Below are 26,231 nucleotides of genomic sequence, written 5' to 3'. Positions count from 1 at the left end.
TATGCCAGTCCTGGGAGGTGCTAGGGCATCCTGGAGGGACCTTGCAGGCAATGTTCAAGCCCCCGTGCCTGTTGGCAGTCTCTCAGCCCCTTCCACACAGTGAAGATCACGCTGACATCCAGAAGCCATGTGCCTGAAGCTGGCCTAGAAGACACTCAGGGGAGGCACCCTCCCAGCCCAAGCCCCCGCCCCAGCTGCAGCTGGCAGTGCTGCTCTGCAGAGCGAGGGGGCTGTGGTACCCGGGGCACAGGGGCACTCTGCAGGGCTGTGTTGGGCAGGCTGGAAGGCAGACCCAGCTCATGGGGTCACTGCCATTGCCCAGGGCTGCAAAGAATCACTCGCCAGACTCCTTTGCCGGGCCTGATGCATGCCCTGGGGCTACTGAAGAGCTCTCCTCTGCCTGTTCACACCAGATCGAAGATCGAGCACTTGAGCTCTGGTCAGGCCACCTGGGATAGGCTCATGCTCTGCAGGCTCCATTCACTGCTGTTTCCTGGGCTCAAACTTCCCCTGCAGATCCAAGCACTGGTGCTCCCTGGCTGTGCTGCTGGGATGGGACTCTTCCTCTGCACCCCTGCACACGGGTACTGTCCCTGCAGAGCCAGAACAGGTCTCAGAGGAAGGACGTCAGACAAAGAAGGCAGTGCAGGCTCCTTTATTTTGTTTAAATTCACAGAGAGCATGGCTCCTCAGGTACAGAATCTCAGTACATACACTCAACATGTACATACTGAACTGGAAATGGGACAAATAATGATATTTTATTGGGCAACAGCTGAATTAAAACTAAAAAATACTGGTACTAACAATGCATACTCAAAGACACAAACAAACAAACAAAAAGAATATTGAAGAGAATTTTGGCTCTTCCTGTAATAAGTGGCTTTATGAGTCATTTGCAGAAGATGACTGAAAAATAATTTCTTCTGAAACACCTCAAGACATCAGTTTCCACAGGGCATGTTTCAGTCGCTTATTCCTCATGCTGTAGATGAAGGGGTTCAATGCTGGAGGAACCACCGAGTACAGAACTGCCACCACATGGTCCAGGGATGGGGAAGAGATGGAGGGGGGCTTCAGGTAGGCAAACATGATTGTGCTGACAAACAGGGAGACCACGGCCAGGTGAGGGAGGCACATGGAAAAGGCTTTGAGCTGGCCCCGCTCAGAAGGCATCCTCAGCACAGCCCTGAAGATCTTCACATAGGACACCACAATGAAAACAAAACAACCAAAGCCTAAAGAAAAGCTAAACACAAGTGCCCTGACTTCCCTGAGGTAGGCATCAGAGCAGGAGAGCTTGAGGATCTGGGAGATTTCACAGAAGAACTGGTTCACAGCATTGCCTTGGCAGAGGGGCAGGGAAAATGTATTGGCTGTGTGCAGGACAGCATTGAGAAAGCCACTGCCCCAGGCAGCTGCTGCCATCTGGGCACAAGCTCTGCTGCCCACGAGGCTCCCATAGTGCAGGGGCTTGCAGATGGCAATGTAGCGGTCGTAGGCCATGACGGTGAGAAGGGAATATTCCACGGACATAAAAAGTACAAATAGAAACACCTGTGCAATACACCCGTCATAGGAGATGGCCCTGGTGTCCCAGAGGGAATTGGCCATGGCTTTCGGCAGAATGGTGGAGATGCAGCCCAGGTCGAGGAGGGCGAGGTTGAGGAGGAAGAAAAACATGGGAGTATGGAGGTGGTGGTCGCAGGCTACGGCGGTGAGGATGAGGCCGTTGCCCAGGAGGACAGCCAGGTAGATGCCCAGGAAGAGCGCGAAGTGCAGGAGCTGCAGCTCCCGCGTGTCTGCGAATGCCAGCAAGAGGAACTCGCTCACTGAGCTGCTGTTGGCCATTTGCTGTTTCTGGTCATTTGGTCCTGCCCAAGGAAGAAAAAGCACTGCCAAGTTACCGCAGACTTATCTGAGAAGTTATGGCAGACTTAGTGAGAAAAACTCATTCTATTTCTCAGCTTAAACCCCCCAAAATGCTTGCTCCCTTCCAGGCAGACAATTTGCAGGTCCGTTTCAGGAGTTCTGATTCATGCTGCCTGAGGGTATCCCTGGAAGAAGGGGACTCTGCTGTAGACAACAGAGGAGGAAGTCCTGCCCTATAGCAAGAGGTAAAGAGGAACATGGGGTAATCTCAGATAAAATTTAGTGATGATATCAAAGAGTCTTACCCCTTTGTTGCTCACAGTTCAACCAATTGCCGAGCAGGACTTTGGGGATTTATTCTTTTGTATTTTTTGTTATTGATACCTCCCCAGCATTTAAGTTCTTTTTCTGAGACAGAAATCCTGGGCATTTCTACTGCACTCCAAGTGAAATCCTGTGGATCCTCAGAGGCAAAGGGACTGTCCCTTTAGTGCAGAGTGTCCTTCAGGGAGGACAGCCAGTCTGTCCATCAGTGCTGGTCTGAGCTGCCATGTGCTGGTATCTCTTTGAGCTGCAGGACAATTGCAATCAGAGTTTCACCTGAGCAGGATCTGAACACTGCTGAGAGCAGAGGAATCCAGGCTCAAACTTGCACATCTCCAGACCCCTCACCCTGTCCCCATACTCCCCTTCCCCCAAGCACAACGAGGGCTCACTCCATGGGCATGTGAAACCCCCATCCCCAGCCAGCCTGGGAACAAGACCAGCAGCAGCACGGCCAGGTGGAGAAGCCAGGAGGAATGCCAGTGTGCTGCTGCCAGGGGAGGCAAGGCCAGGGAGGGACAGACGGACACTCAGCAGACCCTCCTCTGCTGCAGCTCTGCCTGCAGAGGAGACTGCTCATGCTCATTGCAAATACTGTGTGTTCTGTTCTGGCAGGAAGACACAAACGTAGGGCCCTGGGCATCAGAGGGTTTCCAGCTCCTAAAGATCAGCTAGGATAAAACCTGAGAGGACCAAAAAGATAGTGTTGGTGCAGTCTGTGCGCTGAGGTGTGGAAAGGGACTTTATGAAGTTCATCGCTGACACATATCCCATTGCAATGCTCTAGGTGTCTCAGTCTCCTGTACAATCCCAACAACCCATTACCATGAAACCTGCCTGCCTTCCACTGCAAGAATCTGCAAGCACAGACTGCAGAAAAATTCTTACCCTTCGGGTAGCACCTGCCTTGGTCTTTCTCTTGAAAAATCCAGTCACCGATGCCATTCTCTAAAGCATCTTCTACTCTGTGCTGGAGAAACAAAAAGAGCCGCCCTGAGAGATGCTATCAATGATCAGATGTGCCAGCTGTAGAAGACCCCTCTGGCAACCCCATCTGCATTGCCCTGCTGCCAGAGACTCACAGTGTCAAGAGGCTGCAGATCTGTCCTGCCACACGCTGCCCTCTGTTGTTGCACTCCTCGCTGCCTCCAAGCCCTCTCTCCTCTCCTCTCCCTGTGCCACCTGCGGTCAGAGACCCCAGCCCTACTGTGCTGTGCAGAGGAGCTGCTCCTGGGCAGAGCTGGCTCTCTGCAGTGCTGCCCGCTTGCCAGGAGCTCCCCTTGGGCCCAGGAGCCCGGCCCAGCTCAGCAGCACAGCACCCGGTCATGGCATCGCTTGCTCTGTGCCATTGGGCTCTCTCGAGGTGTCTCCAAGGCCTCAGGGCTGACAGCTCCTGAAGGCAGCAGGGTCTCTGCTGGGGCTGTGGTGTTTGAGGTTGACAGGAATAACCACTGACTGCTCCTCACGGAACACAGAAGAGACTGATTTTAGAAGTGTGATTTGTGCTATTGATGTGCAGTTGTCAAATATGACGTTGTGGTTTAACCCAGCTGGCAGCTCAGCACCACACAGCTGTTAGCTAACTGCCCCTGCAGCTCCACACCCGTAAAGCTCATGGGTTGAGATAAAGGACAGTTTAAAAGGACAGAAAAGGAAGAGATTAATAATAATAATAACAACAATCACAACAATAAAAATCAGGTTTGCAAAGCAAGTGATGCACAGTGCAATTGCTCACCACCCTGTAATCGATGCCCATCCCATCCCCGAGGAGTGGTCCCCTTGACCCTGGCCAGCCTGCATCGGGATCCAGTGTTGCGGTCCCTTGACATTTGTTTTAGGGTAAAACCGGCTTTCAGAGGGATTTGGATTATTTCTTTCCCTTTCTCAAATACTTCTTCTGCTCTGTTGTTCCACATGATGATGTCACCAAGGTATTGCAGGTGTTCAGGAGCTTCCCCCATTCCAGGGCAGTCTGGGTCAGTCCATGGTAAATGGTAGAGCCAATTGCTTTGTGAGTCACCCCTTCCCTAGAGGGGGATCCCAGCTGCTTGGCTTCCCTGCCCTCTAATTCCAGGCTATTGGCCCTGTTCTCCCAGCACTGGAGCAGCCAAGTGACAGTGTGCTCACCTAAATGATGACTGAAATTTTTTCGCAAGTCTCATAGCTCACCCTGGGATAAGGGTCTTGTGGTTACTCATGCCATTCTGATCTCTTCCTCTTTGCCCTCCTTCTTCCTTGATGGCCCAACTTTGTTGAAGCATTCCTTGTCTTCTTCCTCCTTTCTTGTCTGCATAGGAGTTTTTTTCCTTTCTAAGAAAGAAAAAAGTTTTTTACATCCATAGTTTTCTCTTGCATATAGGAACAACCAATAGTGGCACAGGTTGGTTCTCTGGCACAGCAATGGGGCCCATCAGAGGGGCTGGAGTGGCTGCAGGGCCTGTCACAGGGGTTGGAGTGGCTGCAGGGCCCGTCACAGGGGTTGGAGTGGCTTCAGGGCCCATCCCAGGAGTTGCTGTGGCTGCAGGGCCTTTCAGAGGAGTTGGAGTAGCTGCAGGGACTGTCACACAGGTTGGAGTGGCGGTAGGGCCTGTCACTGGACTTGGAGTAGCATTGACTGTGTCTTCTATACTTAGGAAAAGCCCCAGCATGTTGCAGTGATTTGTGTCTTTTCACAAGACTTTTTCATGCATTTCACCAATTTTTTAGGATTCTGCACTTGCTCAGGGGTGAAGTTCCAAAGCATTGGATGTGCCCACTGCTCTAGGGGCCTGCCAGTATCCTCCCATGCTCCTAGCCCCTACTAAATCTCCTGCCTCGGGGCAGACTTCTGGATGGCATTCTCAAGTACTTTTTTAACCTTAAACAAAAGCTGAAATACATTCAGGAGACATCACAATAGGAACATGCTGGATTGACCATCCCAGGGATATTCAAAGCTTTGAAGAGCTATTGTAACTAGCCTGGAAGAGAAAGGGGAGGTGAAGGAGAAAGGGAGAGTGAAGTAGTTGTGAAAAGTGTCACCCTTTTGTCAGCTCCCTGTCCCTATCTACCAGCTCAGGGGCTGAGTACCAGGGGAACAAGTGGTCTTGCTGCTAAAGGCAGAGGCATAGAAGGCATTAAATATCTCAGTCTTTTCCTCATCTCTTCTCAAAATGTTTCTCTCCACATCCAATAAAGTATGAAGATTCTCCTTAATCCTCCCCTTCTTGTGTATTTATAAAAACATTTTTATTGTCTTTGATAGTAACAGCCAGACTGATCTCCGGTTAGGCTTTGGCCCTTCTAATTTTGTCCCTGCAAAGCCTTGCAACATTTAGGACAAAGCTCCAAACAAAATGACAGAAGGCATGAGAAGGAAGCACAGAAAAGGTGCCTTCCATGCTCTAGCCTTCTGTGAGTCTGTGCTGCAATTCCGTTCAACTAGTTACTCCTGTATTGTCCAAATTCTCCTGCAACTTCTGATGCTGCTATCTTGTGAGGGACAGCACAATCAGGGTGAGCCCTCTGCCTACAGACATTAACAGCTGACACAATGGAGCATCTGTCCAGGGGAACCCTGAGAAACAGTAGGATGTTGCCTACCGAAACCTCTTGACATTTACAAGAGCCTAGTCCTGCAACAGAAGAAGAACCCCATGCATCAGGGCAGAGTGGGACCATGCTGAGTGAGCAGTGCCCAGGAGGAGGAGGGCCTGGGCACCACGAGGGATGCCATAGAGCAGCGGTACCTGCTCACCAGGAACGAGGCCAGCTTCCTACAGAGCTGTCTTACAAGGAACATGGCCACCAAGAAAATCTGAGTCATCTTACTCAGCTCAGATCCGGTGTGACATGACACGGACAAGGGTCTACAGCCAGCAGGGAAAGAGGTGAAAGTCTAGGAGTCCCTAGGATATCCTGGTCTGGAGAGGATCAAGGACATTGGCAAGGCTGAAAGTCCCAGCAGGACCCAGGTCTTTGTGTCCATGGCTATGGCTGTGGTCTCTGCCACTGAGGCCTATGAGGAGACAGCTTATCGGTAAAGCACCAGGGCCTCATTGCCTCCTCGCCCCCTCCCATGAACCAGGCAGGAGTCGTACCATTCTCCAGCACTTGTCCATAGACATCCCCATCTCCTACTGCCCCAGGAAGAGCCCTGAGCAAGGTGTGAAGGGAAAGGATCTCCCATTTCCAGGGGCCGGGGATCAAGGCTCAGCCCTTGTGCTTGGTGAAAGACATCCAATTTGTCTACGCATCAGTGTCACCTTCACATTGCCTTTGTCTCCTTGTCCTCACTGCCTCCAATGTTCTGCTCTAACGAGCTCCAAGGGAGGCTATGTCAGTCCTGGCCCTCGGGGAACACTGCAGGAAACTTGCATCTGACTTGGACTTCTAGAGATTTCTTCAATTGGCCCTCAGTGTCTGAGGTTCGTGGGCTCATCACCAAAGCCCCCAGAGGGGTGATTCCAATGCCTTGGGCTGGGCCTCTGCTGCTGAGCTGGGTCGGGCTCCTGGGCCCAGTGGGAGCTCCTGGCAAGAGGGCCCTGGTGCAGAGAGACAGCTCTGCCCAGGAGCAGCTCCTCTGCACAGCGCAGCAGGGCTGGGGGCTCTGACCACAGCAGAGACACAGAGAGGAGAGAAGGAGAGAGGGCTTGGAGGCAGTTGGGAGTGGGAGGATGCTGAGAGCTGACTGCAGGAGAAATCTGCACAGCCCTTGACAAGGTAAGTCTTTGGCTGCAGGGCCATGCAGCTGCACGTCCTGGAAGGGTCTCCTCCTGGGTCTTGTTTCTGGGAGGGCAGTGGGCAATGCAGTAGGCTTTGAGAGTCCTGCTGGATTGCACTGTGAGGTGAGGAAGACTGGCAGAAGCCCCTTAGCATTCCCATTACCTAGGTGCCCCCAGTCAGCCCAGGACACCCTGCCCTGGCTGGCCGTGCCGGGCTCTCTGTCAGCTGCCCCGTAGCTCCTGCAGCCATGGAGGTGCCCCTTGGCCGTGCCCTGCTGGGTGGCAGAGTGCTGCAGGGCAGCACTGAGCACAGCCGCGTGGGATGGGGTCTGTGAGCACGGGCGGGGGAAAGAAGAGGTGGGCAGCAGAGTAGCAGCTCCCAGCAGGGACAGCTGCAGGCAGCAGAGAGAGGGGCAGGCGGCCAGAAGGAGCTGTTGCCAGAAACGCCGTGGCAGGGGGGATTCGGGCACCTCGCAGCTGTGCCCTGCAGTGCAGATGACTTTCCCTGGAGCAGCCCCTCCCTGGCCTCCTCTCCTCACTGCAGCCCATGGGCTGTGGGGCAGGCATGGCCAGCACAGCAGGCAGAGCCCAGATGAAGAGAAGCTCCCAACCTCAGTCTGCCTCAGAGCTTCACCCAGAGACAAGGTGAGGACGCTGTCTAGCTGCACTTGGACTGGGGCTTCTCTGCTCTCAGCTGTCTCCAGTTTCTTCTCATGGAAACACCTGAGTGGGATGGTCCTGCAGCTTACAGAGGGGTGACAAAGGGCAGCTGTGAACAGGACTGCTGGGCAGAGCTGCTCTGCTCAATCTTCACCAAGGGACAGTCCCTTTGACTCCTGGCACCCACAGGATTTCACCAGGACTGCACAGGAAATCTCAGGGAGTTCAACCACACAATATGTCTCCTAAGGATTATAGGGGCAAATGGAATAAAACACAGCAAACAAACCCCCTGAAGCTTTGCCTGTGCTTTCACATGAGCTTTTTGTAACAGCACTGCAAATCTCATGGATCTGACAAGTGGAATGAACTTGAGTTTTCCCTGTGAGTTTTGAGTTTTCCCTTTTTCCCTCCCGATGCACAGCAGGAAGTACTCCACAGCAGCCCCTATTCCCAGTGCCACTCTCAGCTAGCATCATCTTGAGCTCAAGAGAGCTGCATAAAGGTTCTTTGCAAAGAGAGGCTCAGGCTGGGGTTGATCTAAGAATTCCAGTAGGTTTTCCTCAGAGAAGTCTGTTCTGACTTTTTTCTGCCTTATCCTCTTTAACAGGCAACAATGTCCATTGTCAGCAAATGTCCAACAGCAGCTCCATCACCAAGTTCCTCCTGCTGGCATTTGCAGACATGTGGGAGCTGCAGCTTCTGCACTTTGGGCTCTTCCTGGGCATCTACCTGGCTGCCCTCCTGGGCAATGGCCTCATCCTCACAGCCGTAGCCTGTGACCACCACCTCAACACCCCCATGTACTTCTTCCTCCTCAACCTCGCCCTCCTCGACCTGGGCTGCATCTCCACCACTCTCCCCAAAGCCATGGCCAATTCCCTCTGGGACACCAGGGCCATTTCCTACTCGGGATGTGCTGCACAGGTCTTTTTCTTTCTCTTCTTCATATCATCAGAAATTTCTGTCCTTACTATCATGTCCTACGACCACTTGTAGTGGTTTAGCCCGGCTGGCAGCCAAACACCACACAGCCGTTTGCTCACCCTCCCCCCTCCCTCTCTGGGATGGGGGAGAGAAACGGGAAAGTGAAGTCTGTGAGTTGAGATAAAGACAGTTTATTAAGACAGGAAAAATAATAACAATAATAATAATAATAATAATAATAGTATTAATAGTAATAATGTGTACGAAATAAGTGATGCACAATGCAATTGCTCACCACCCGCTGACCGATGCCCAGCCTATCCCCGAGCAGCCGGCCCCCCCTCCACCCCGGCTAGCCACCCCTATATATTGTTCAGCATGACGTCAGATGGTATGGAATACCCCTTTGGCCAGGTTGGGTCAGCTGTCCTGGGTCTGTCCCCTCCCAGCTCCTGCTGCATCCCTAGCCTGCTCGCTAGCAGGACAGAGCGAGAAGCTGAAAAGTCCTTGGCTTGGTGTAAGCACTGCTCTACAACAATTAAAACATCAGCATGTTATCAGCGCTCTTCTCATTCTAATCCAAAACATAGCACCCTGCCAGCTACTAGGAGGAAAATTAACTCTGTCCTACCTGAAACCAGGACACCGCTACGTTGCCATCTGCAAGCCCCTGCACTACAGGAGCCTCCTGGGCAGCAGAGCTTGTGCCCAGATGGCAGCAGCTGCCTGGGACAGTGGCTTTCTCAATGCTGTCCTGCACACCGCCAGTATATTTTCCCTGCCCCTCTGCCAAGGCTATACTCTGGACCAGTTCTTTTGTGAAATTCCCAAGATCCTCAAGCTTTCCTGCTCAGAGTCATTTCTCAGGGTGGTTGGGCTAATCATAGTCAGTGTCTGTTTATCATTTGGGTGTTTTGTTTTCATTCTTTCCTCTTATGTGCAGATCTTCAGGGCTCTGCTGAGGATCCCCTCTGAGCATGGCCGGCACAAAGCCTTTTCCACGTGCCTTCCTCACCTGGCCTTCGTTTCCCTGTTTATCAGCAGAGGCGTGTTTGCCTACCTGAAGCCCCCCTCCCTTTCCTCGCCATCCCTGGACCTGATGATAGCAGTTCTGTACTCGGTGTTGCCTCCAGCAGCAAACCCTCTCATCTACAGCATGAGGAACCAGGAGCTCAAGGATGCAGTGAGAAAACTAATTGGATACATGCTTCTTCATCATTAATAATGGATTCACAATCCTAGAGGACTCAGAGCTTTTGAAAACCTATTAGGACCATAATAGTTTCTTTTATACAATTTTCTGAAAGTTTTGATTTTGATTTAATAATTATATTTGATAATGAAATGTATTTGGTTTGTTTGTTTGTTTCTAGTCCATTTATATCATATAGAGCCAGACTTCCTGTGTAGGTAAAGACAACAAATAACCCAGTAGAACTTCATTGGTCTCAGCTGCCATCTCTTCCCATCTGCTCTGGAGCTGGGGGAGCAGCCCCAGCACGCTGGAGGAGCTCAGGGACAAGAGCCCAGCTGCCACATGGAGGAGCAGGCCCGGTGCCTCTCAGGGCTGCCCCTCACTGCCCGCTGGGCTCTGCCTCTCTGCTGCTTTCGGGTTGGGGCTGCTGCTTCCCTGGAGCCATGGCCATGGCCAGCAGCAGGATGTGGCCTTTTCACTGTGTCCTGGTTTCAGGTAGGACAGAGTTAATTTTCCTCCTAGTAGCTGGCAGGGTGCTATGTTTTGGATTAGAATGAGAAGAGCGCTGATAACATGCTGATGTTTTAATTGTTGTAGAGCAGTGCTTACACCAAGCCAAGGACTTTTCAGCTTCTCGCTCTGTCCTGCTAGCGAGCAGGCTAGGGATGCAGCAGGAGCTGGGAGGGGACAGACCCAGGACAGCTGACCCAACCTGGCCAAAGGGGTATTCCATACCATCTGACGTCATGCTGAACAATATATAGGGGTGGCTAGCCGGGGTGGAGGGGGGGGCCGGCTGCTCGGGGATAGGCTGGGCATCGGTCAACGGGTGGTGAGCAATTGCATTGTGCATCACTTATTTCGTACACATTATTACTATTAATACTATTATTATTATTATTATTATTATTGTTATTATTTTTCCTGTCTTAATAAACTGTCTTTATCTCAACTCACAGACTTCACTTTCCCGTTCTCTCCCCCATCCCAGAGAGGGAGGGGGGAGGGTGAGCGAACGGCTGTGTGGTGTTTGGCTGCCAGCCGGGCTAAACCACAACACACTGCTGCTCTTTTTTGGCTTCCACATTGTGCTTCTTGTATTTGGATAAGCCCTGAGATCTTATGTGCCTTGGTGACAGTCCTATTGTCTCTGCAGTGGTATCTCCACCATCTCTCTTCATGCCTCTTCCAAAGCTGATGTCAGGAATACACCCAAGGAACTTCTCCATTGACAGGCCTCTTGCTTTTCTGGGCTTCACCATGGATCAGAGCCCCAGAGTGGTCAGTGAAGGACCGAGGGCTGGACTGGGAGTTCCCTTCTTGGTTGCACATGGCCCAGCAAACAGTACCTGTGTCCAGTTCTGGGCTCCCCGGTACATAAAAGACAGGGATCTCCTGGAAAGAGTCCAGCGGAGGGCCACAAAGTTGATACGGGGCCTGAAGCATCTTCCCTATGAAGAAAGGCTGAGAGACCTGGGTCTGTTCAGCCTGGAGAAGACTGAGAGGGGATCTCATCAATGTGTATAAATACCTGAGGTGTGGGAGACAGAGCGATTTGGCCAACCTCTTTTCAGTGGTTTGTGGGGATAGGAGAAGGGGTAATGGCCACAAGATAGAGCACAGGAAGTTCCACAGCAACATGCGAAAGAACTTCTTCACGGTGAGGGTGATGGAGCACTGGAACAGGCTGCCCAGGGAGATTGTGGAGTCTCCTTCTCTGGAGATATTCAAGGCCCAGTCTGGAAGGCCTACCTGGGCAGCCTGCTCTAAGGAACCTGCTTTGGCAAGGGGGTTGGACCCGATGATCTTTCGAGGTCCTTTCCAACCCCTTCTGTGATTCTGTGATTCTGTGATTCTGCATATTCACATCTTTCTGTCTGTACAGTGATATATATTTCTATAGCCACAGCTGTAACTACAGCTATATGTGCAAGTAAATGTAATGTATACAGAGTTACACGTGTACACATAGATAACTGGGAGAGAGGCAGGCAAGTGGCTGGGATTCTAGGATTTTACATCACCTGAACTATCAGGAAACCATCCCAGCAGTGCTGGGAGCTGGGGAGAGGGGAGAGGTGGAGGAAGGTCCCGGCGGTACGGCTGGGAGGTGGGTTGTGATGCCATTCCTACTGCAGTGACCTGACAGCCTGGTGGCAGGCAGGCGGACACGGCGATGTCATTGAGTGCATCACAAATCCCATGGGACACAGGGGGCAGCTCAGGCAGCGGACAGCTCTGTCAAGCCACCATGGCTGCACTGCTGCTGCTGAGGTCACCTCCTCACAACACCGCGATGGGCCAGGAGCAGGCAGGCCTCAGGAGGCCATCAAGAGCAGCAGCTGTGGAAGCTGCAGGCAGATGCCTGGGCCCCTGGGGAGGGCTGCCCTGCAGTGATGCCACCTGGACATGGGGTGGGAGCCTGTGGGACAAGGCACTGAGAAAGTGCTGGATGTGACAGAGCACAGCGTGAGAAGGGAGAGCAGTACAGGCAGGGCTGTGAGGGACAGCAGCATCTCACGTGCCCTTGGTTGGCAGAGATGTGAGCAACGAGCAAACGACACAGAGAGCTGGAGGGGAGCAGTGGGGACCCTCTGCGCAGTCAAGTCTAGCAAAGGCAGCAGTGCCCAGTAAACCCATCGGTGATGTCACTGAAGCCCAAATGATGTAGGCAATGGTATCTGAACTGTCAAATGAGGGGATATGTATACCAAACTAGGGATCACTAGAGGAAATCTAGTTGGCAAGTGTTGATAAATGGGATAAGGACTGTAGCAGAGAAAGGGAGGGATGAAGGTCGACTGAGGAGGAAGAATCCTGTGGGAGAGAGGAAAAAGAAAGCGGAGAGGAGAGGAGAGGAGAGGAGAGGAGAGGAGAGGAGAGGAGAGGAGAGGAGAGGAGAGGAGAGGAGAGGAGAGGAGAGGAGAGGAGAGGAGAGTGGACAGGAGTTGGAGTTGGTCTGGGTGTGCTCAGCTATATCTGCCTGCATGTGCACATCCATGGCTTGATATTCTTGCAGACACCAGCTGCAGGTGAACTTCGCCTTTCCTAAAAGCTTATGCCCACCACAAAGGTAAGTTATGTAAGTTTCTTTTTTAGAGCCTGTCCTTGCTGTCACGCCCTGGCAGCTCCTTCATGGCCCCTGTCTGCACCCTGTCCCTGCAGCGGCCCAGAGCCACTGCCCCACACATGGTCCCACAGCCATGCTGCCAAGGCATCGCCCACGGCAGTGCACATTCAGGGCTGGGTCAAGGTCCTTCTGTTATAATCCCAATGGCACACTCGGGGTCCCTTCCCACCACGGCCCTCCTGCCTTTGCAGCCTCCTCCACCACCAACAGGCCCTGAGCCTGGCATGAGGATAGAGATGGCCTGGCAGCCAAATGCAGCCCCTAAACCTGGGGGGAGTGGCCAGTGCGGGACATGGCTGACGAGAAAGGCTGCAGGTGACAAAGGCCCTGGGCCACCTTCCTGCTCTGTCCGTGCCAGCAGGGCACAGCCCGGCCTCCTCCCTCCTGCACCAGTCTGTCTTTGATCTCTGCCACACAACCCAAAGCCAGCAGTGCATGTCCTCCCCCTGCATGTTCTCACATCCCAGCTCGACACGGATATTTCTCTCTGCTGGGCAGCTTCCAGCCCAGCCCAGCTGCCCCCCAGCTCTCCCACCTCCCTGCCCTCTGCCCACCTCCCTGCCCTCTGCCCAGCCCAGCCCAGCAGCCCAGGCTGGGCTGGCCCCACGGCAGTGCCCACCACAGGCTGCTGCAGGGCTCTGGGCACTGCCACCACAGCCCCAGTTCCCATTCACTCCTGATCTGCTGAGAATGGGTCTCAGACCAAGGTTTATTTGGTTTCAATACACAGAGAGCCTGGCTTCTTGGCTACAGAAACCCTGGGTCACATGGACAGGCAGATGGATACTCAGGTAGAAGCGCATGAAGAAGGGCATTTCTGGGTAGACAACAGTATCACAACAGCAGAAAAGAAAACCAACAAACTCCTTATAAAAGGGGGAGATGGATTGTCACGACATACGCAGAGAGTCATCCGCAGAAAAAAGAAAACAGTCTGTGGTCACTGATAAACACCTTGTTAGCAGTTTCCATATTGAATTCTTGAGCTCCTGGTTCCTCATGCTGTAGATGAAGGGGTTCAATACTGGAGGCAGAACGGAGTACAGAAATGCAACCACCAGGTTCAGGGGTGGGGAAGAGATGGAGGAGGGGTTCATGTAGGCAAAAATTCCAGTGCTGACAAAGAGGGAGACCACCGACAGGTGAGGGAGACACGTGGAAAAGGCTTTGTGCTGTCCCTGCTCAGAGGGCATCCTCAGCACAGCCCTGAAGATCTGCACATAAGAGAAAACAATGAAAACAAAACACCCAAACCCTAAAAAGGAAATGAACGTGAGAAGTCCAGCTTCCCTGAGGAAGGAGTCTGAGCAGGAGAGTCTGAGGATCTGGGGGATTTCGCAGAAGAACTAGTCCACAGCATTGCCCCGGCAGAGGGGCAGGGAAAAAGTAGTGGCAGTGTGCAGGACAGCATTGAGAAAGCCACTGCCATCTGGGCACAAGCTCTGCTGCCCAGGAGGCTCCCGTAGTGCAGGGGCTTGCAGATGGCAACATAGCAGTCGTAGGCCATGATGGTGAGAAGAGAATACTCTGCTGAGAGGAAGAATAGAAATAGAAAGACCTGTGCAACACATCCCGAGTAGGAAATGGCCCTGGTGTCCCAGAGGGAATTGGCCATGGCTTTGGGGAGAGTGGTGGAGATGCAGCCCAGGTCGAGGAGGGCGAGGTTGAGGAGGAAGAAGTACATGGGGATGTGGAGGAAGAAGTACATGGGGATGTGGAGGCGGTGGTCGCAGGCTACGGTGGTGAGGATGAGGCCATTGCCCAGGAGGGCAGCCAGGTAGATGCCCAGGAAGAGCGCGAAGTGCAGGAGCTGCAGCTCCCGCGTGTCTGCGAATGGCAGGAGGAGGAACTCGGTGATGGAGATGCTGTTGGACATTTGATTCCTTTGGGCATGGGGACCTGTCTGAGGAGGGAAATACAGCAAAATGTTATGCTAGACTCTGTGAGGAAAACTCTATTTCTTGTACAAACCTGAGAAGAGTCTGCTGAGAGCAAAAGAATCCAATTTCAAAGTGCAAATCTCCAATCTCCTCAGCTCTTCTGGATGGTCTTAGTTCTCCCCATCTAGCAAGAGACAGAGGGATCATTGCAGCTGACCACACAGAGATGTCCAGTAGCAGTTCCATGCCTTTAGCCATCAGGTGTCTTCTCCATGGATAGCACAGAGCTGCTATGGCAGAACTGTGCCCTAGTGGAGGGCAGCCTGCAGCCCAGCAGAACCTTTGCAGGAAAAGAGTGGAAAGCCCTAAAGGTGGGGTGACCTTTAGGTAGAGTCAGCCCATTCACAGCCCCAAAGAATTTTGAGAGCCCTCCATGTCAGGAGGGGACATGGATGCTTTTCCTTCATTAATGTATCTGCATGATAGAATGTGTATCATCACTGTCTCAGCTGCACCTGAATTCTAAACAACTACAGTATTGACTCAAAAGGCAACTCACGTTCAAGTTCCAGTGACATTGTGCTTGGAGGTCTATGCTATGGATGAGAGGAGATCTAGAGCATTCTTCTGTGAAGGCGTCAGCAGTACAGGGATGACAGGGAAGTGCTCAAATCCCCCCTGCCGCTGAGTTTCTGGGAGCAGGTCCCTCTGCCCATGGCTCTGCTGCCTGCAGCTGTCCCTGCCTGCAGCTGGGTCTCTGTCCCCACACCTCCTGCCTGCAGGTCACAGCCCCCATCCCACCCACTGGGTGCCCAGCTCTGCCCTGAAGACACCTCCTGGCAACAGGGCTCTGCCCAGGGGCAGCTCGCTGGAGGCACGTCCTAGAGACCAGGTCACACAGACCCTGCTGACACTGCATGTGTGGTGGTGGAGCTTTCTAGGGGATGAGGGGAAGGAAAGGGACTTGATGGGAGTCCTTGTAACCCTCAGCTCCCTCAGCCGCTCCTCGTAAGACTTGTTCTCCAGACCCCTCACCAGCTTGGTCGCCCTTCTCTGGACTCGCTCGAGCACGTCCATGTCCTTCCTGTAGCGAGGGGCCCAAAACTGAACACAGTACTCGAGGTGCGGCCTCACCAGAGCCGAGTACAGGGGCACAATCACCTTCCCTAGACCTGCTGGCCACACTGCTTCTTATACAGGCCAGGATGCTGTTGGCCTTCTTGGCCACCTGAGCACACTGCTGGCTCATATTCAGCCGACTATCAACCAATACTCCCAGGTCCTTCTCGGCCAGGCAGCTTTCCAACCACTCATCTCCCAGCCTGTAGCTCTGCTTGGGGTTGTTGCGCCCCAGGTGCAGGACCCGGCACTTGGCCTTGTTGAACTTCATACAGTTGACCTCAGCCCATCGCTCCAGCCTATCCAGATCCTCCTGCAGAGCCTTCCTGCCCTCGAGCAGATCGACACACGCACTTAGCTTGGTGTCATCTGTATGGCTTAGGAGTGTCAGCCTCTCCTTGGAAATAACAGTCTCTATTTCCATTCCCACAGAGCCAAAGAAGCAAATAGTCTGGAAAGCTGAGCCTGCAGCCTCTAACCCCTGACTGCCTTCTCGCCTTTATACATCCCACGGGTGCTGTGGAGCTGAGAGCAGGCAGCAGCCTCCCACCAGCAGCAGGATCCTGCCCTGCCGGGGGGGCTCCTTCCACCCGCAGCTTCTCCCCGCAGCGCCCTGGGCAGCTCCCCGGGCAGGCTGAGTGCTGAGCCTGGCAGGCGGCAGAGGCCCTGCCCCGGCACACAGCCCCTGGGGCACAGCAGGGACCCTGCTCTGCACCACAGCCCTGGGCACCCCTGCCTGCACCCCCGGCTTCTCCTTCCTCCAGGAGCTGCGGCTGCATTGCCTTCCAGCCAGACACTTACCGGGCTCAGGGCTGGCAAGTGTTCTCCCCCAGCGAGCTCTGTGCATCCTGCCACTTCTGCCTGCCTTTACCCACTCTGTCTGTGCAGGCAGTGCCCCCAGCCCTGCTGCGCTGGGCAGAGGAGCTGCTCCTGGGCAGAGCTGGCTCTCTGCAGCGCTGCCTGCTTGCCACGAGCTCCCCTTGGGCCCAGGAGCCCGGCCCAGCTCAGCAGCAGAGGCCCAGCCCAAGGCCTCCCTTGCTCTGCCCCCCACCAGGCTCCCTGCCCATGGCCCTGGGGCTGCAGGGGAACCTGCTGGGAAACAGCCTGAAGGAATCCCTGGGCTTCCCTCCCTCCCCTGGGCACACACACTTCTTCACACCAGACTCATTTCTCCTTGCAGAAAACCAATTAAGTGTAACAATCACATCTTCTTGTGCAGCTGTCAGTTGGACACCTAGAAAGAGTCAGGAACTGATGTCCTTTACCCCTGTTTAGGGATGGGTTTCAGCAGATTCAGTCAGTGCATCTCACGCTGGTTGTTATTCCTGGGACTGGAAGGGGTCTCATCTCCCTCCCATGCCTGCCACAGACTCACAGGAGCTGGGATTCCTCTGGCGTTAGTTCAGGTGTACACAACACAGGCACCTGCATGTGAGGTACCTCACTAATGCCAATTAGTGTCCCACTAATGCTCCTTAGTTGAGATGGAGGACAGGCAGGAGTTGTTCAGATGCAAACATCTAAAATGGCAGCAGATGCCACATGTAGGACAAGTGAACCTGTCCCTACTCCTTATGTTCAGGGCAGCCTATGGAGGAAGTCAGCAGAGCAAAAGGAGTCATGTGTCATAGTGACACAGTGAAAACTCAATAACCAAAGTTATTAAGCAGGTATTCTTTATCTCTGCACTGTGTGTGTGGGGGGGATTGCTCCACCAAACACACACTCCAAGGGTTACTGCTAGTGTGCTTATATTAATGGGATATATACATATTCATGTCCATTCCATGTAAGTTTCTTGCGTATTCATTAGGTCTATGAAGAATCATTAACATAGGCTCCCACCCCTATTCGCATGCACACCAGAGTCCTCGGGTGGTCCTCCAGCGTACTCTGGTGGTCTTTTGATGAAGGCCAGAAGTCTACCTTGCTGCTAAATTTCTGACCCTTCCTTTCTTTTACAGACTTCAGCAGTCCAAGACAGTTCTTGCTGGTTCTATTATCTGTGTGTATGAAGTCTTTTCTTCCCTTATCTTTAGGGTCGTCCCATCCTCATACTCCCTGTCTCTGTCCTGTCCTTGTGGTTGATATACAACATACTTCCTGTGTTAGCTAAAATCTGCAAAATCAACATGCTTTACCTTGTTCCTTGTCTCAATAGGATAAACCTCTTCCTTCCTCTTCTATATGACCCTTGACTTTAATGGCTGCTGTGTCATGGACATCCCCGCATGAACTCAGGTCTCACCAGCAAGGTCTCCCTGCCTTTTGTGCCTTGAGGCAGGACTCTGCAGAGGTGCAAGAGGTGCTGGGTGGGGATAAAATCAGTGGTTACTTTGCAAACTCCACTCTTAACAGTTCATGGGACCATAGGACCTGCATCCAAGGATGCTGAGAGAGTGTTCTGGCCTGGAGGTACTGGTTCCTTACGATCCCCAGAAGAAAAGGAATGCCAGGTCCCTCTTTAGAGTCCATTTCTGGACTGCAATTTTCTTGATAGCAACTGTGAAGGAAGACCTGAGCCCTCAGGCACTACCCTGAGCACAATCACTTTATGGGATGGAAATGCTGTTCTGGAGGCCAGCAGTGTCTACACAGGCTTACACCAACAGAAAAGGCTCAGAAGGAGAGCGTGGAAGTGGAACGAGAGCAGTTCTGGACAGACCAAACCCTGCTGCTTCCTGGCAGTGCTGCTGTGATGGGACTCTATTCCTCTCCACTTCTACCCATGGACCTTACCCTGGAACCCCGAACAAAGTTCTCAGAGGAAAGTTTCTTATGATCCTTGGAAGAAAGGCGTTCAGACACTGTAAGGGATCATTTAAATGCTCTTAGAGCTAAGACAATAAGGAGAGAAGAGTATCGATCATCTATTGAAGTTGGTGTGATGTCTTTCCAGACACAATAATCCACTGTTAGTCTCCACTCTCCATCAGACTTTTGCAGTGGCCATATGGGACTATTAAAGGGTGAGCAAGTTTTGCTGATCACTCCTTGGCTCTCCAGTCAATCAGTCAGCTTATGGATGGGAATCAGGGAGTCTTGTGTGTAGTGATATTGCCACTGGTGCATGATTTTGGCAGAGATTGGCACTTCAACCCTCAGCACCCCTACAATAGAAGGGTCCTGTGAGAGACCAGGCAAGGCAGAAAACTGTTTAAAATCTTCCATCTCCAAGACAGCTGTGATAAAAGCTCACTGGTACCTTTTTGGTTCCTTGGAACACCTTCTCCTGAGGTAGTCCATGCAAAGGCTGCCTGGAGTCCCAGTGGGGTGCCCTGCCAGTCATTCCCAGTTAAGCTGACTTTGGCCTCCAACACAGTTAGCTCTTGGGATCCCCCTGTCACTCCAGAAATACAGGTGGGTTCTGCCCCTTTCAAGCTTAATGACATCATGGTACACTCTGCACTGGTGTCCACTAGAGCCTTGTACTCCTGTGGTCTGACATACCAGGCCACCAAATCCACAGAGGCCAGTAAAGCCAATTATCCCCTTCCTCCCCCTGGCTGAGGCAGGGCCCCTCTAGTCCTGGTCACAGCAATCATTACTCTGTCTGGGGAACTGCCCAGTGGAAATTAGAGCAGCAATTTTCCTGGAAGAACCCCTTTTTTCCATTGTTTTTCTTTGCATCTCATCTATTGGTGCCTGTAGGGTTAAGGTGGATTTCCCATCCCAATTGCTCATGTCCTCTCCACAGTAATACTGGTAAAACCACAGGGTGACATTTGGTGTCTACCCACTATATCCCCCCTCTCTTGGGCAGAGGGACATTTACACCTGAGATATTGGTTCATACAGTCGAGGAGGAAGATTTTTCCTTTTTTTTTTTCCTTTATTATTTTTCCTCTGATGGCCCTACTTTGGAGTAGTCTGCCTTTTCTTCTTCTTCCTTCCCTGTATGAGTAGGAGCTTCTTTCCTTCTTAAACAAACTGATTTTGTCTCTCTTGTTTCTTCTCGTGTATATGTATGACTGATACAGGCACAGGCTGGTTCTCTGGCCCAGTCACAGGGATTGGAGTTGTGTAGATTTCAACGCAGTAAGCATAGGCCAAGCCCCAGCACATTGCAGTGATTTCTGTCTCTTTGGAATTGCCAAGGTGATGACACTCCTTTTTCAAGCATTCTGCCATTTTTTTAGGTTTCTGCACTTGTTCAGGGGTGAAGTTCCAAGGCATTGCAGGTGTCCACAGTTCTAGGTGCCTGCCCATATCCTCCCACACTCCCTGCCACTCATAATTATCCTGCCTCAGAGCAGATCTCTGTGTGGCATTCTGAAATAGTTTTCCCTAACCTTAAACAAAACCTGAAACACATTCAGGAGAAATAAGAATAGGAAGAAGCTGGTTTGAACATTCCAAGGATATTGAAAGTTTTGAAGAGCTATTGTAACTAGCCTGGAGGAGAAAGGGGGAGGTGAAGGAGAAAGGGAAAGGGAAGAATTGGGGAGAAGAAGTGTCCCCCCTCATCCCTCCCATAGATTGTCTCCCCGAAGAGAAAAGGTAAAGACTGTTAATTATGAATAGTTTCTGAGAGAAGGTTCCTCAAGTATGGAGGTGACAGCAATGCTGAGTACAACTAGCAGATTAGTCTCATGACCAGCAATTTCAGCATAACATACGGCAGTGTTAGGCTGTAGAGTAAACTAATACCAATAATCCAGCCCCCAGAAAGGATAAACAGCACAACAGGGAAACACACAGTATGTAATGTGCTATCCAACACAATTCTGAGGCCAAACACAACTACCACACTGAGGTTAAAAAAACAAATACAAAAAAAATCCACATTGTGGTCAGCAACTATGAAGGTGATATAATGCTTGTAACAGTTTTATTTTAACACGATCTGGTCATATCTGTCATTGTCTCAATCCTTTGGGCCCCACGCAGGATCCTTTCAGGAAGGAGGGCATCCCATGGGAGGGATGCAGAGGCAGAGATTGACCGTCAAGGAGCGGTGGAGACAAGTGTCATGGACTGACTGCAATCCCCATTCCCCTGCTCCACTCAGGGGAAGGAGGTATAAAAGTGTGGATAGGGGGAATGGTGTTTTTAGTTTGCTTGTAGTTCCTGGCGGTTGTAGTCCACTGGTGATAGGCAATAAATTATATTAATCTGCCTATGATAAGTCTGTCTTGCCCATGATGATAACTGGTGCCAATAACAATATTTGGTGGGTGACCTCCTCTTCTATCTACCTCAGCCCTTGAGCTCTTCTCATCATAGTTTCTCTCCCTTTTCCTTGTAGGTTGGGAAGTGAAAGAGCAGTTGCTGTGGAGTTCACCTGCGTAGCCAGACAAAACCACCACGGCAGGGGTATGGGAAGGGTTAAGCACCAGGGTTGTGCCCATCCAGGGATGGCATCTCAGCATCCACGACGTGCTGTGCCAGCCTGGCTGCACAGCAGGGAAGGAAGTGAGGTTCCTCTGAAGGAGAGCAGTAGAAGAGGAAGGCTTGATTTTCAACTCAGGCATTTCTGGAACATTCCTGAGAGGCCTATGGGAGCTGCAAGCCACAACAGTCTTTGGGACACAGGACATCTTTCCTCCCAGACCAGACCAGATCCCAAAGAGGCACCAGCTCCCAGGGAAACCTGGCCCTGGATTGTCCCCCATCACGAAGAGGCTGAGCCATGGCCAGAGGAGCCCTGGGGCTCAGGGCAGCCCTAGCATCAGGACCCAGGAATCCTATCCTGGCTGCCACATTGTCCCCTGAGCCCAGCATGACTCTCAGGCAGAGCTCTCATAGCTTCCACCTGCCCCATTCAGCCCCCCTTCCCCTTCCCCCTGATCCCAGGACTTGCAGCTTTGGACAGCTGACAGCCCCTGTGTGACACCCTCACCTTTGGGGGAGAGCTGCAGGAGCACTGGGAACGCGGAAGTCAGGTCAGAGGTGATGGTCACCCTCCAGCAGCCCTCCATCTCGCTCTCTGCTGGCCCCCAGCTCACGACAAGGGATGCCCGCCCTGGCTCCTCAACCACAGCTCCTCTGCAAGGTGCCCCTGCTCCTCTGCCCGTCAGCGAGGGTCACCCAGTGCAACCTTGCTGCCTGTTGACCCCACTCCTGGCCACAGAAGGACAGCGGTGGGGAGCACCCAAGCAGCGCCCAGCAGGGACCAGGCCTTGCAGGGAAGTGCCGGCACTGCCGCTGCTCCAGTGACGATATCCTGGTGATGCAGTGCATCCTCCTTCAGCACGTGTCATCTGAAGGCTTATGATATCACAAGCATGGAGACGGCACAGCTCGGGAGAGAGATGAGAGATTTCCTTTCTTGTCCTGAGAAACAGTCACCTCCCTTCTGCCCAGTTCTTTTCCAGCAGTTCCTGACAAATTCACCGGGAACCTCTCCAAATGGTGACAAAGGCCATGGAATATAGGAAGTGGAGTGCTGGAGAAGTCACTGCTGTCCCCCTGCCCCAACATGTTTCTGCTCTTGGGAGCCCTTCCAGGAGGGCTGGGTTTGAGCCTACTGCCCTGGGCCTGGGCTTTTTTCAAAAGACAGGAGCAAAGGCACCTGGGATGCAGCAGCCCCTCACTGTGCCTGAACTCCTCTTCTGCACAAGTCTGGGCACTCTCTCATAACTTGACCAAGTCTCTAATTTCTGGAGGCCTGTGGTATGCTGAAGGCCGGACTACTGCCCCCGACTGTACTGCACAGAGATACATGTGGTCCTGTGTAAGCTGGACTACAGGTGCACACTACTGGGTCATGTCAACCTGATCATGATGTCCATGGCATGAGCTGCCATGTCTGCAACCAGAGCCCCAGAAGAGGAGAGGTGCATCTCTGCGGACATGCTCCCCTTTCCTCTTGCATGACAGACAGGTTGCCAGTGACTGCCCAGCAGTGCCTATCCCCGGGCTGTGCACAGCTGGGTGAGGCTCTCGGGGGGCTTCTCTGCCTCTTTGTCTTCCTCAGAGTGAGCACCGTGATATTTCCCCACTTTTCACCACCCGTTCATGCTGCTCCTGCTATAGTGTTTAGGCTCCCTAGGGATGGTGGATTCAGGTACAGTTCCAAAAATGACCCTGATCACCCTGCCACAGATGTGTCTGCATAGCAATGAGGTGTTCCATCACCCATCTGACTTGTGGGGCCACAGGCAACGCGGTGCAAGGGGGTGGGTAACATGCCAACTGTCCCTGCACAAGACCTAGAGTGCCTTTCTCCTGGGATCATAATGAACCAGCACCTCCTGGTCATAACCAAGAATACTTCAATGTAGGCCCTACTGTCCCATGGACTATAAGGATGTAGTCTGCAAAGTACCAGTGATTTTATCCCCACCCAGCACCTCTTGTACCCAGGCAGAGTCCTGTGTCAGGGCATAAAAGGCAGGCAGACCTTGCTGGTGTTAGATGAGGCCATGTGGACATGTCCATGACATAAACTAATTCTCAGAGAAGATGTGATTGTTACACTTAATTGGTTTTCTGCAAGGAGAAACGACCCTGGTGTGAAGAAGTGTGTGTGCCTAGGGGAGGGAGGGAAGCCCAGGGATCCCTTCAGGCTGTTTCCCAGCAGGTTCCCCAGGGCCATGGGCAGGGAGCCTGGTGGGGGGCAGAGCGAGGGAAGCCTTGGGCTGGGCCTCTGCTGCTGAGCTGGGCCGGGCTCCTGGGCCCCAGGGGAGCTCGTGGCAAGCGGGCAGCGCTGCAGAGAGCCAGCTCTGCCCAGGAGCAGCTCCTCTGCCCAGCGCAGCAGGGCTGGGGGCACTGCCTGTAGCTGACATGGGGAGAGAAGTGAGTGGGAGAGAGGTAAGGGGCTGTGTGGAGAGTCAGGATGCTAAGAGCTCGCGGAATGAGCAGTGTTTATTGGCCTTAACAGGGTAAGTCTTGTAGTAGTGCAGTACACAGGTATTATCCTGGAGGAATCCTATACTTGGAATATCCCATAGCAGATCAGGCTGGAGGCTCTTCGTATTTCTGTATTGCAGAGAAGGATGTATTGCAGAGAAGAATGTGCTGCAGAGAAGGGCTTCCCTGCTGCAGGGCCAGTGTCCAGGCCCTGAGGGCTACATTGTCGCGGGCCGGCTGCAAGCTTTGAAGCCAGGGGTGCAGGCAGGGGTGCCCAGGGCTGTGGTGCAGGGCAGGGTCCCTGCTGTGCCCCAGGGGCTGTGTGCCGGGGCAGGGCGCCTGCCACCTGCCAGGCTCAGCACTCAGCCTGCCTGGGGAGCTGCCCAGGGCGCTGCGGGGAGAAGCTGCGGGTGGAAGGAGCCCCCCTGACAGGGCAGGGTCCTGCTGCTGGCAGGAGGCTGCTGCCTGGGGCAGCCTGCTTCACAGCGCAAGCAGGATGTATCCAAGGGGACATCGCAAGAGAAGACAAAAGGCAGGGGTTAGCTCCTTGAATCTCTGCTTTCCTGAGTCTCTGCTTTCATTTTTTTCTTCTTTGTCTCAGCCAGAATAGAAATAGAGGCTCTTATTTCCAAGAAGAGCCTGAGGCTCCTTAATCATCACTAGGAGGGTTATAAGGATCACAGCAAGTCCCTTTCCTGCCCTTCAGCCCATAGAAAGCTCCATGACCACACGTAGCATCCTCCCCAAACCTGAACCTGGCGGCGGCAGTTCTGTACTCCACTCCGTGCCATCCCTGCACTGCAGACAAGACGCCTTCCCCGAGCAGCCGTGTTGTCTGCTCTCCCATCCAGCAAAGCCTCTGCCCCCACAGTCATGGGGTCTCTAACTGTTAGCCTCTCGGCTGCCCAACCTTCAGAAGAAGAGGACACTCCCAGTGCTCACCTCTCACTCTCATTCTTGCTTTCCTCAGCAGAAGCACTGGGGCATTTCTTTGTGTTTCCCCTCCCATCCATCCTGCCCTTACTATTCTCCTCAGACTCTCTGGGCAGTGGGATTAAAGCCAGAGCTCAAACACCAGAACAGTGAGTCCTGCTCTGGAGATGTGTCAATGGGAGCAAAGTGCCCAGGCTGTTCTAGCCAAAATGTCTCAGGGCACTGCACTGCCTAGTGCCGGGAAATGAGCTGGCTCTGTTCAGGTCACTCTGGTTAAAGGTGATCCAGCAGTGTCCCTGGGGTTATCCTGCTGGAGGATGTTGAACAGCCTTTCATTATTATAGATGCACTACATCTGAACAAAAGTATGTGTTTCAGAATGTTCCTTTCCCAGAACGTTCAGTTCCTTTCCCAGGACCACACTGCTGCACAGCAGGGCAGAGTCCTTGAGAGCTCATGGGCAGAGGCCGCTGCTCCAAACAGTGCTCAGCCAGCACAAACCAGAGCTCCAGCCAGAGAGGAGAATGAAGCTGCTGCTGAGAAAGCATGTGTTTGTGACTGATAGGAACAACATTATCACTGTTTGAGCTGCATTAGGGATCATAATTCATATGCAGCTCAAACAGTGACAATGTTGTTCTTATCGCTCAGGTATGTGCATGAACAAAAAGCATCCATGTTCCCTCCTAACTTTTGGGCCTCTAAGGTGTGTTGGGCTAGGAAGGATCCCACCCTTCGGGACACCACATCTAAGGATATTTGACTCTTTACATGGGGCTTCTGCTGGGCTGCAGGCTGCCATGCTCAAGGGCACAGCTCTGCCCTAGCAGCTCTGTGTTACCTAGCAGCTCCATGGAGAAGAGACATCAGTCCTAAGGCCATACAAATGCTGCTGGATGGCTGTATGTGCGCAGCTGCTGTGATCCCTCTGTGTCTGTGGTGAAGAGCAGAGAGCTGAGATCTTCCTCAGGTATGATGAAATGGGTGAGGTGTTTGGAGATCTGCCTTTTGAACCTGGATTCCTCTGCTCTCAGCAGTATTCAGGTTATTTTCAGGGAAACAGCTGAGTGTGACCATCCTCCGGAGGTGCCTGTACAGAGCAGCTGAGACCAGGACTGATGGATACACCAGCTGCCCCCACTCTGCCCTGAGGGACAGTCATGCTGAAAAATTCTTTGATAGCTCAACTGTATTCTATCTGAGAAAAGCCCATGTTGTCATCTACCTAACTCTGTAGGGCAGGACTCCCTCCTCCAGATCACCTCTGATCCTGGTGGTACCGTCAATCAGTACCAATCACAGCTCATGAAAGGGACCTGCAAAGGCCTTCCTGAAAGGGCAGAGGCAGTCTGGGAGGTTTCTACAAGAAATGGAGTAGGTTTGATCACAGAGTTCTGTCCTAATGTTTTCCTGTTTTTTCCTCCTCAGACAGCTCTTCATACCCAGATTACTTCCCTCACTCTGATCTCAAGGACAGAGTCATTACCTCACAGGACCCACAAGATTTCACCTGGAGTGAAACAGAAATGCAAAGGGTTTCCATAGTCGCCTGCTCCCAGTAGCACTCTCTGGCACCACCAAGCAGGGCCATAGAAAGGCACTTGCAGAGGTCTTCCTTAAAGGGAAGCATCATTTTGAGGTTTAAGAAGAAACGGAGTACATTTTGCTCACACAGTCCAGCCTGACATTTT

At 52.6% G+C, this 26,231-nt stretch overlaps 2 protein-coding genes and 1 pseudogene across 2 annotated transcripts; 1 reads left to right on the top strand and 2 right to left on the bottom strand.

Annotated features, from left to right (window-relative positions):
* Positions 1-936: 936 nt before the first annotated feature.
* Positions 937-6,311, bottom strand: LOC126913633 (olfactory receptor 14C36-like). Its single transcript, XM_050716119.1, has 3 exons — positions 6,279-6,311; positions 3,085-3,166; positions 937-1,874 (listed from the first exon to the last, which is right to left on the bottom strand). Exons 1-3 carry the CDS (start codon positions 6,309-6,311, stop codon positions 937-939), a joined length of 1,053 nt encoding a protein of 350 aa, XP_050572076.1.
* Positions 6,312-8,195: 1,884 nt separating this feature from the next.
* Positions 8,196-9,711, top strand: LOC118261112 (olfactory receptor 14C36-like). The gene is made up of 2 exons (XM_035571782.1): positions 8,196-8,550; positions 9,134-9,711. Exons 1-2 carry the CDS (start codon positions 8,196-8,198, stop codon positions 9,709-9,711), a joined length of 933 nt encoding a protein of 310 aa, XP_035427675.1.
* Positions 9,712-13,704: 3,993 nt separating this feature from the next.
* On the bottom strand, positions 13,705-14,465 carry LOC118261110 (olfactory receptor 14C36-like; annotated as a pseudogene).
* Positions 14,466-26,231: the final 11,766 nt, after the last annotated feature.

This window comes from Cygnus atratus, chromosome 34, assembly GCF_013377495.2.
Source record: "Cygnus atratus isolate AKBS03 ecotype Queensland, Australia chromosome 34, CAtr_DNAZoo_HiC_assembly, whole genome shotgun sequence".
NCBI lineage: Eukaryota > Metazoa > Chordata > Aves > Anseriformes > Anatidae > Cygnus > Cygnus atratus.
Note: the sequence above shows the minus strand (reverse complement) of the source record. Positions and strands in the feature narration are given on the sequence as shown.